Source organism: Lycium ferocissimum, chromosome 6, assembly GCF_029784015.1.
Source record: "Lycium ferocissimum isolate CSIRO_LF1 chromosome 6, AGI_CSIRO_Lferr_CH_V1, whole genome shotgun sequence".
NCBI lineage: Eukaryota > Viridiplantae > Streptophyta > Magnoliopsida > Solanales > Solanaceae > Lycium > Lycium ferocissimum.
Genome location: NC_081347.1, coordinates 21,175,525 through 21,187,365, shown reverse-complemented (window position 1 = coordinate 21,187,365; position 11,841 = coordinate 21,175,525). Strand labels below are relative to the sequence as shown.

Below are 11,841 nucleotides of genomic sequence, written 5' to 3'. Positions count from 1 at the left end.
TCTAGCCAATCTTTTCAATTTTTGTTGCAAAATCCACATTGAGTTGCCCCTGATGGGGATTTCCCAGTTCCTCTTAAAAACTTCCAAGATTCCATCCTGTTCTGCCCAAAAGTGAAGGAACCTGAAGTATTTGATGGCATCCTTATCACAGTCAAAGCACTTCGGTAGTAGGGGCTTATGATCAGACCCGGTCCTACTTAGATGCCTTACTGTAACATTGTGGAACCTATGAAGCCATTTGTCATTGAAGATAATTGTATCTAGCCTCTTCCATATTCTTTTCCTGGTCCTTCTATTTTTACACCAAGTGAAGTTAGAGCCAATATAACCAGCATCTTCGAGCCCACATCTTTTCATACAAGAAGCAAAGTCTAGACTCTTATATGCCCTATGTGGTTTACCACAAACTTTCTCAGAGGGGTCCAAGATAACATTGAAATCCCCCCCCCCCCCAACCCCAATACACCAAGGGTCATGAATCTGAGTGGATAGATTAGTAATATCCTCCCAAAGTTCCATTCTTTCACTAGCAGTGAATTTGGCATAAACTGCAGTGATATGAGCTCCATTATTGCCTGAACCATCGTCTAAATGAAGAGTGATTTGTTGGACTTCATTAGATATAACTGTAGCCTGAAGATTCAAACTCCAGAAACACCAAATTTTCCCATTGTCATTGCTCAAACAGTTCTTAAATCCCAAAAATCTTCTGTTCCTATCTATTTTACTTTTGGTGATAAATGGTTCAAAGATTGCAAAAACTGTAATTTATTCAATTTGACCAGAATTTTCAGTTTGTGTATAGCTTTTTTTGATCTTACACCTCTGATATTCCAAATGCGTGCACTGATCATTAGGGTGGTGTAGGTGAAGTTGTTTGTGCCTTTCCCTTGTTCAAAGGAATGGTTTTTTCTTTTTTCCCATTTCTCCCGATTTCCCGTTCCCTAATTCTTCCGAATTGTGGAGACCCTTTTTTGTATCACTTCCAAGCTGTGATCCTTGCTAGGCCCATCAGAATTGTCTTCTTCCTCTTCATTCCGTATTGCATCCCCTCTCAAAGAGTTGACTTCATCTAAACTGTTGCCAATATCTTCATGCTGCTCCTCTAGCTCCTCAATATTGTGCCCACCTTAAATCATGCCATCGTTCATATTAAGATCCACTATTAGTTCAATGCCCTTCAGGTTTTTTATAGCAGTATCCAAACTAGAAGATTTCGTTAGATACTTCTCCCCTTTATTATTACTGCTTCCTTGCGTGTCAACAGAGGTAACTCCTTTGTCTTTCTCATCATCAGGGTCATCCTTCTTGTTTACACTACTAGTTTGTTGTATGGCTAACTTCTTAGGTCCAGTAGTTTCACCTCCTTTGCTATTACTATCTTTCTGTTGATCCTGTTTCTTGTCGCCAGTTTTCTCTTTCCCTCTATCTTCATTATTTTTTCCAATCTTCCTCTCAAGAGCATCTGAATTTTTGGTTGTTGTACTTACCCCTTTGGTTTCTCCTTGTTACCATTTACCTCACTTTTTTCCTTGCTAATCTGGATAGTAACCTTAGCCTTTTTCTTAAGCTTTTTAGCCTCCTCCTCCTCCTCCTCCTTCTTCTTCTTGACAATAAGCCTTGCCATCAGGCTTATCTTATCTTCTGCCTTTACACCCATTTTCTTGCATCTTTCCTTTTGCTCCTCCTCTTCCATTATACTATGTTTCTCCTCATTATCCTTTTCTCCACTTTTCTACTTTCTTTTTCTTCACTCAAACCCTCCATTTCCTGGGTCAGGTCATTATTTATTTCTGTAACATCTATGTTATCCATTTCAAGAGTTTCCTTGTTTTTGTTCATGTTCTTACTTCTTTTCCTGTTCTTGTTATCCTGGTCCCTTCCACCATCTTTATCAATAGCTTGCTCCTTGGTGTTTTATGCCTAAACTTTATTAATATCCCCCCTAGTATTCACTTGGTGATTAGTGCTACTAGCCCCCACCTGATCAGGGGGCCTAGCCGCCTCCTCTTGTTTTTCCTTGGCTCTCTTTCTTTCTAGAACCCAAAAATCTACCTGGTAATGGCCAAGTTTTTTGCAATGTTTACAATACTTAGGGATATTTTCATATTCCATTTTTTGAGTGAATCCCTTTAGAGGGGAATCTTCATCTTCCAGTCCAACCCAAACCTCAAAGATTCTAGGCTTAAGAAGGTCTATTTTCACTCTTGCCTTAGTCATACTAGGTCGAGTTCTACTAGTAGTGGCAGCATCTAAGCACAGAGGGGTTCCCACAGGCCTTAAGATTTGCTTCATAATGTGCCAGTTACGTATTTGAAATGACAACCCAAGTAAGAGGACCCACACCAACACAATAGGGATATCTTCTTCAGGCTTGAAGTGTGGTATCCATTTTTGTAGCCACATCTGAGCATCCTCAATCTCAATGATCCTTCGATACCACACCGTTTTAAAATCATCATCATTTGTGCAATCAATAAATACATTGTAGTTGTCAAATACGCTGATCGTCACTGATCCCTTGATAGTAATTAATTCTTTGAACTTAGCTCTGATTTTGTCAATTTGTGGCCTAGGTTTCGGAAATTTCTCCACAATTGTTCTTCTACAGTCTTCAACGAGTACTCCGTAGTAGTCTTTCGACTTGAATATCACCGCCACTTTCCCGTTGTGCGTAGTATGTCTGCCCACAACTGATTCTTTTGATTTTGTAGGAGCGGAACCCCCCGATGAAGTTGCCACTCGATTCGCATATGAAATTGGCTGAGCACTGACTCCATTTTGTTCCCCTGTTGTCGCCGGACTTAGGTTGTCTGGCGGTTCCATCGAGTGGAACGGAGGGGAAACTAGTTGTTACTATTGTTACTACCAATTTAGGGGAATAACGGTAATAATTTTCTAGAGAGAAGGGATTGAGTTTCCAGTCTACTTTTTCCAATCAAAAGTATTTTGAAGTTGAGTTCAACGAAGAAGATGATGAACATTTTGAAGACCAAATCAGATTTATAATAATTAACAGAATGAGAATTGGGGGTGTTTTCCTTAGTTAAATGGGGCTTTTAGGCGGGGCGGGTATGACTCTTAGATGGATCCGGGTTTGAGTTGAAATTTTAATTAATTTGAATCATTTCAAAATTAGCCAATAGAATCGCGTCACGTAATAAATAAATTCATTAATTTTGATTTCAGTGGGGGCCGTTAAAAATAAGGATACTTTAGAGCCAAAAGGTTGACGGCGGGGGCTTTTTTGGCCCGAACGGTGGATGGAGAGTATTATTATACCAAAAACGATAGTTCAGGGGCATTTTAGGCCCTTTCTGTACTATAAATAACAAGTTGGGTGGCCCTCCTTTGTCAAGTACTTCGAAACCGTAGTTGGTTTTTAGTTCTCTCTTAGACTTTCTCCATACTATACTAGATTTCTAAAGTGGAAGCAGTGATATAATTGATAAGTTGGAATCCAGAATTTGAGTGTAAGTATTGTTAATTTTATATTTCTTTTGTGACTTTACAGCCTACTTTTTCTTAATCTATCATGTATTTTTTGTCTATGTTATTTATTTTAATTTTAGATGTAAGATTACATATCTACTTGCCAACTAGTAGGTCTCTTGTCCCGATGAATATGTAAGATTATAGATCTACTTGCCAACTAGCAGGTCTTCTTGTCCCAATGAATATGTATCTATGTGATTGTCTGCATTTAAATATAAGGGCTTTTGAATCGTAAAAGATTCAGAATCTCATCAATGAATCAAAGTTAGTGTTTAGAATCTCATTCTTTATGTATTTTAAAAAACATCCCATTCATAAATACACTTTTTTATGCTAGACCGCTAAAGTTGGATTTTCATATTCAAATGCAATGAATAATAGATTTTTAATGTTAGCTTTATAGGCTTTATAGTTGGAACTGGATTATGCTAAGAGATAAAGGGGGCCTCACAAAGGTAGACTATCTTTTTCAAGCCATTTAGCATGGAGTGTCATTTAATTTCTATAAAAATTTAATGAAGTGGCTAGTTCCCACCCTATTAAGTTATACTTAGTTTTTTCAAAATCTTTAATTTATAGTAAGTGTTCGTAAACTTTAGACAGAACATGTGCCTGCTCTTCCTCCCTTTTTTTTTTTTTTTTTTTTTTTTGGCAGTTAGTGTGAAAACTGAAAGTCTTTTAGTGTCAGACATTTTACTTATAAGTTAATCAAATGAAATCCACTGGTAAATCACAGAAAATTTAGTTCTCAGTTAGCTAGGTAAATACAAATGGTATAATACTACATACCATTAAGGGTTTTAGATTCTCATCCTAGATCTTTTCTTGAGTAATTTAAATGCTATTTTCAGCTTGTAAGTAAGATTTGAATGAAAAAACTATTTTCTCTTCTATTTCCCTTTTCTCTCATCATTCTCTTCTCTTCATCTCTTCTTCCACTTCTTCTTCCCTTCTTCTATAACTTTATCTCAGTCCTTGAGCTATAATTGCGAATTATACTCCTTAAATTTGTATACTAGGTTTTAGTACATTTTTCTTGATCTTTATGGGCTTATAAGGCTCTATTATGTCAATCGTAGGAATTTTTTTTTTTTTACTCATTATTTCAGGCTATCCAAGCAGCAAATTAAAAATGAAAACACTAATTTTTTTTACTCATTATTTCAGGCTATCCAAGCAGCAAATTAAAAATGAAAACACTAACATTATCATAATAAAAAATTGTACACTATAAAAAGCACTATCTAAACTAAACAAGTAGTTGTGTAATTTGTGACTAAAAAAAATTATGACTAATATATTTCAAGTATCTATCCTCCTGAATATTGATATGAGGAAATAGATCTCTGAACCCATTAAATTATTTACAAGTGTATATCTGACATTCCACCAAGAGTTGCTCTTTCTATCAATTTGATCCCACCTCTTTTCCTTAAAAATGGAATATATGTAAGGTCCTTCAAAAAAAATGACTTTACAATGGAAAATAAGAAAGAAGAAAAGAAAGAGCACAAAGATGCAAAGGAATTTAAAATGAATTTAAGTCGTATATTAAATTGCAATAAATTTTAACAGGAATTTGGAGATTCAAATCAACCCACTAAGCCGATAGTTGCCACTTGCCACATCAACATGCACTCTATCTCAATACTTATCCTAAGAGTTGTTATGCATTTCTAACCTTTGAAGAGTTCTTTTATGAAATTTTTCACAAAGACGATCTTTTTATGTGATCCTCAAAGGATTCTACTCCTTCGAATTCGCTTTCCAAGATTAGCACTAATTCGCATAGGTGGGTAGTTTTATTTTGATGTTCACCTGTTTCAATTTATTTGTTTTATTATTTTTAATATTTCAATTTAATAACTTTATAATTCTAACATCTTGTGCATCAAAAAACCACCGGCGGATCCAAGATTTGATATGGGTTCGGATTTTAATCCTTTGAGCTACTGAATTTTAAATTAATAATTTGTGTATATTAAATGAACTTTTAAAAAATACAGAATTTGAACTTTGATCCTTTCAAGGCTTTGAAGAGCTTTGGTTATCTTTTATATCATCTTCAAAGGATTCCCTTAAGCCCTATCAAATCCTTTCCGAGATTAGCACTAATTCTCATTGGGTGGGTAGTTTTCTTGTAAGCTACTCCCTCCGTCCCAAAAAGATTGTCTTTCTTTCCTTTTTAGTCTGTCTAAAAAAGATTGACACCTTTTTATATTTAAAAACAATTTAACTTTATGAGATAATTTACAACGGGCAATTGGCACGAATGCCCCTCTTTTGGGCTGGTCTTTAGATTTTGCCCCTCAAAATGGTGGTCTTTAATTATTGCCCTTCCGAGCAAAAGCAACATAGTACAAAGACATTACTACCCCTAACTGTTACATATAAAAAAAATATCGTTATTCAAATCCTTCCCTTCTTTCATATCGTTAACCCAAACTTCGTTCCCAACTTTTCACATTATTCAAATTGTTGTTTCAAACGATTTCTCAATTGATTTCTTTGCTACAACGTCGAGAAAAGGTACAAATCTTAATTCAACTCAATTTAACGATTTTATTGAGTTTAGATTGTTAATATTTGAAAAAAAAAATCATCTTCTACGACCTGATTATTAAGAAACAGCTGACATACAGCTCAGATTGAAATTTGCGCATGATAAAATTAATCAAAGAAAATAGAATTGATTGGATTTATTGCTTTGTTACGATTTTAATTACTTTATACCTTACTTAAATTAGTATACAATACTTATTTACTTGAAATTGTAATTATAGTATATTCAATTTAAATCAGGCAATGCTTATCGATTTAACCTTGAATTAAGGCAAACTGTGTATAAATTTTGAACAAGTATGCCGAATGAGGCAAAAGTTCAATTTATTTAGGAGTACATTTTGCCGTTAGAGGCAAAGTCCATTATCATAACCAATACAAAAAGTACTTATGCCGGAGGAGGCAAAAGTTCAATTTACAAAAGAGTAGAGTATGCCGTTACCGGCAAAGTTCTGAACCAATTTCATAACAAGTATGCCGGAGAAGGCAAAAGTTCTGGTTTATATAGAAGTATAAATCAGTCCATTTTAAATTGGAATAACTGTTGCATGGATTTGATTTATATTGCATGAAGATAGAGGAGGTTTTTCAGTTTTTTTTTTTAACCAAAAACAGTTACTGTATTATGATAAGCAAAAATAAAAGTACTTATGCCGGAGGAGGCAAAAGTTCAATTTACAAAAGAGTAGAGTATGCCGTTACCGGCAAAGTTGTGAACAAAACTTCATAACAAGTATGCCGGAGAAGCCAAAAGTTCTGTTTTATATAGAAATATAAAATAGTCCAGTTGCATCAATCCTCTAATTGGAATAACTGTTGCAGGGATTTTAATTAAATTGGATGAAGACAGAGGAGGTTTTTCATTTTTTTTTATTTTTTTTTTTAACCAAAAACAATTACTGCATTATGATTAGCAAAACAAAAAGTACTTATGCCGAAGGAGGCAAAAGTTCAATTTACAAAAGAGTAGAGTATGCCGTTACCGGCAAAGTTCTGAACCAATTTCATAACAAGTATGCCAGAGAAGGCAAAAGTTCTGGTTTATATAGAAGTAAAAATCATTCCATTTTAAATTGGAATAACTGTTGCATGGATTTGATTTATATTGCATGAAGATAGAGGAGGTTTTTAAGTTTTTTTTTTTTTTTTAACCAAAAACAGTTACTGCATTATGATAAGCAAAACAAAAAGTACTTATGCCGGAGGAGGCAAAAGTACAATTTACAAAGGAGTAGAATATGCCGTTACAGGCAAAGTTCTGAACAAACTTCTGAACAAGTGTGCCGGAGAAGGCAATACTTCTGTTTAGAAGCCATTAAAGTAAAATTTTACAAACCTAAAGAAACTTAGACTTCATTAACATACATTTAAATATATATGTCCACAAAACATAAAATCCTAACTTCATAAGTACCAAACTACCATCATCAGTTCTAATTTCATGTGTACCCATTCCAAATTGCCCCATCGTCAATTTGACCAGTGTGCTGGAATAACCTCTGCCTTACAAATCGTAATTCTCTTCGTAGATCATCATTTTCTCTACTTAGAGCACCGTAAAGAGCCCTCAGAAAATCTATGTCTCTTTTGATATCAGCAATTTCTTGAGTAATTTGCAAATTTGCAATATTAGGATGGATTTGGTTATGAAGATGGGCATGTTCATGTGCTTGCCCGTGGCCACCATTAACATGTACAATATGTTGATTTTGGTTCATTTTGTATGTGATTATATCTGGTTTTCAGAAGTAAAGTATTTTTTTTTCTTTCTTCTTCCAAAAGTTGTGGTGGTTTATATAGAAGTATAAATTAGTCCATTTTAAATTGGAATGAATAACGGTTGCATGGATTTGATTTAAATTGGATAAAAACAGAGGAGGTTTTTCAGTTTCATGAAAATAAATATTGCAATTTCATTGGAATAATCAAGTTGCGAAGCTTGATTACTCCGTTTTTGAAGAATCTTTGGTAGCGGCGAACTTCGGTTTACAAAATGGTAGAGTATGCCGTTTCAAGCATACTTCATGACTTTTTACATACAAAGTCTATTGGAAGGGCAGAACTTAAATTTCCAAAAATAACAACTTAAATACATTTCATTTTGGTTTTTTCTCAAGTGAATCTCTCTTTATGCAGGAAGCTTAACAAAAAATGACACCAAGATGCATCTACGTAGCCTTCAACCGCAAATGGGACGCCGCCTACAATTATGTTAATCATGAAACCAAGCTAATACTTGTCAACGATGGTATAAATTTTAAACAATTCACTCAACAGATATTTGCGGGGCATACACAAGATACTCAGCAAAAAGAGGCCAACATATGGTTTGACACCAGTGAGAAAACATCCAAAGGGATGCGTGTAACAAACGACATTGATCTTCACACTTGATTGTACACCTTTCGACAACAATGACAACTTTAGAAATTCCCGTTTCATATTAGAGTTCAATTCAGGCGATGAGAACAACCCATTACAAGAACATCATAATGACTCTATCCTAATGACGGAGAAGGACAAACCATAGAGGAAATTGATAGACAACTGCTGCATTGCTTATGAAGAAGACATGTCGAAGTTGGATTGGATGAAGAACAACACAGCCCTATTGGACATAACCTTGGGATTCCACATGAGCAGAGCGAGATAGTAACTCCTAACCAGACACCTGAGCAGCTACAATGGCAACCCCAAACATTGAACAAGTAAACAATGACCTTTCTCAGCATCCAACTTCAATGAATGTTGTATCACTTACTCCTAGCATGACAGTTGAAGAGACACAAATACAGCCATGCAACAAAAGAAAGACACTAAAGAGGAAGAGGATAAAAAATGATACACAAATTTTGACACCTAGTGCATCGATTGATCAAATAGAAGTTGGCATTTTATTCAAAGACAAACATACCGTGAAAAAGTGTGTGAATAATATTGCAATTACTCGTCATCAACAATACAAGGTAGAAAAGTCATGCACGCAACGATATTACATCAGATGTGTTGACCCAACTTGCATTTGGCGTTTCCACAATTCAAGGTTCAGAGGATCAGAACTTTTCAAAGTAGTTAACTTTGAAAAGAGACATAGTTGTTCAATAAATTTCATCACCTCTGACATAAGGATTGCAACTTCAAAAGTCATAGTGGAATACATTACAGACCTAGTACGCCATACACTACAAGAGATAACACCCAAATTTATGATTGAAGAAATGAGAAGCGATATGGCTTGCACATTGGTTACCCTGGCTTGCATTCCCTCCCGACACGCTTATAATGTCATAAGAGAATCCCGGAAAATAACTACACACTTCTACCGCAATATCTTCACATGATGAAATTAAGAAATCCTGGAACGATTGCTAACATCAAATGGACCCACGACAATAAGTTTAAAAGACGCTTTTTTTCGCTTATGGAGCATCAATTGAGGGTTGGAAACACTGCAGACCAGTAATGATAGTGGATGCAACCTTCTTGAAATTAAACTACCGCGGTGTGCTCATGATAGAAGTAGCAAAGGATGGCAACAACAACATATTTCCTCTCGCATTTGGTATTCCGGACTGCGAGAATAATGAATCCTACGGTGGTTCTTCGGACACGTGAAAAAGGTGTTTGGCACGCGCAAAGACCTATCAATTATTTCCGATCGCCACGCAACAATTGCAACTGCAATCAAAGAACTGTATCCAGATACCCAGCATGGAATATGCATCTACCACATGGAGAAGAACTTGCAGAAATATTTCCCATCCAAAGCGATCCTATCACTATCAATGAAGCAACAACCTACAAACAGGCAGAGTTTCGTACCTATATGTCACAGATACAACAGATCGACCCAAAAGCTGCAGAATACATAGAAGAAGAACCACCGGAAAGATGGGCACGTTCATTCCACACCAATAGGCGTTACAACATGCTCACAACAAACAATGTCGAGACAATGAATTCTGTATTGAGGAAAGCCAAGGAGTTGCCAATAATGGCATGTATTGATTACATCCAGAACAAGCTGCAAAATTGGTTTTACCGAGAGAAAATTGGATGCAACGGGACCGTCCCGCGACTGACATGTTGGTGAAAAGATTACGCGAAAAGATAAGTAGAGGCTTCACAATGAAAGTAAGTACATTTTACCAACACACACTTCAATATTAGTTTGGTGAGCAATGCATAGTTTAATTTTAACCAAACACAAAAGTTATGCTGGATAAAGGAAGAACTATGACCCTATTTTTATACTTCGTTCTGCCGGAAGGGGCAAACTCTTATTTTAACTAGTATTATGCCGGTAACTCACAATGAAAGTAAGCAGATTTTACCAACACACACTTCAATCTTAGTTTTGTGAGCAATGTATAGTTTAAATTTTACCAAACACAAAAGTTATCTTTGGACAAAGAAGAAACTATGACCATTTATTTTATACTTAGTTTTCTTAGGGAGGAAATGAGACTATTATTTTTCTTTGTACAAGAAGTATCTTAGGAAATGGCATAACTCTCACATAATCTGAAAATTGCCACAAAAATACCACTCATTTATATTATCAATTTCCACAGGTAGAAAACATAACTCCCGTCAAATTTGTTGTGAAAGATGAAGGATATCAATACAATGTAGACCTGAAGAATATGATGTCACGACCCAACCCCGTAGGCCATGACTAGTGCCCGAGCTGGACACTCGTATACACTTGTTATCCATAGTCATACACTACTAGCATTTAACAGTAGATATAAGTATAAGGAAAACATATATGCAGTCGAAGCTACCTATCTCCTCAAGAGTTATACCTTAACAACATTTATCATCGTAGTGCCTTCGCAAAGCCATCATATATACATATATAAGGAACGTCCTAACAAACCAAGCCGAGAAGGCTACCTTCATACAACCGCTATGGTAAACATATATATAGCTACGCAAGCGACAAGGCCGCCACTACAAACGGGTACGCCGGACACGAGTCATAACCATATAACAAAACCACAACCACACATACACCCACACTTGTGACCACGGACCTCTAAGAGTGACAAGTGACTTCATATGACGGGACGGGGCCCCGTCGTACATTCGAACACAACATATGTACATATCAAAAGGTTATCTGCCACAAACTATGTCTGAACAAAGGAGCACTCGAAATAGCCGGATGGATCTCTCTGGGACCGCGGATCACCGAAACGAGCGTCCGCACCCGCGGGCATGAAACGCAGCCCCCAGAAGAAAGGGGTCGGTGCGGAATATGTGCGAGTATGTAAAGCATGAAACATAGTAAATGGAATCATATACGGGAGACAAGGTGAACGATTCGATGCAACAAGAGAGTTTCATAAACTTGCCTTTACACATATTTCATCCGTATCGTTCTCATATCAATATCACTATAGTATTTCATAATCAAAGTTGCATAATCATTACGTATATAACATATATAACGTGTCCCGTACCACAGTGAGGAACTCGGTAATATAATCATAACATCATAAACATAAGCATATACGTGTCCTACCGCAGTGAGGGACTCGGTAATAAGGAATGTATGCCCTCCCCGGCCTCCATCTCCAAATCATATCATCATATCATCGTCATCATCATCATCATATATATATATATATAACGTGTCCCGTCTCTCTAGTGAGGGACTCGGTAAATAGTATAATAGTTGTGCGCGCGAGAACATACCCGGCCGGGACTCGGTGAAGGATATAGCGGTAGCACGAAATGAGTCATAAGCAACCACATAAATATATAAAACATTTTGAG

At 36.2% G+C, this 11,841-nt stretch overlaps 1 protein-coding gene across 1 annotated transcript; it reads right to left on the bottom strand.

The window, feature by feature from the left end:
• Positions 1-1,923: 1,923 nt before the first annotated feature.
• LOC132061203 (uncharacterized) lies at positions 1,924-2,826 on the bottom strand. The gene has a single exon (XM_059454058.1). The coding sequence runs from the start codon at positions 2,824-2,826 to the stop codon at positions 1,924-1,926; it is 903 nt and encodes a 300-aa protein (XP_059310041.1).
• Between the last annotated feature and the right edge of the window lie 9,015 nt (positions 2,827-11,841).

Coding starts and splice junctions, on each gene's coding strand:
- LOC132061203 (XM_059454058.1), bottom strand. CDS start 2,826: ATGGAACCGCCAGACAACCTAAGTCCGGCGACAACAGGGGAACAAAAT.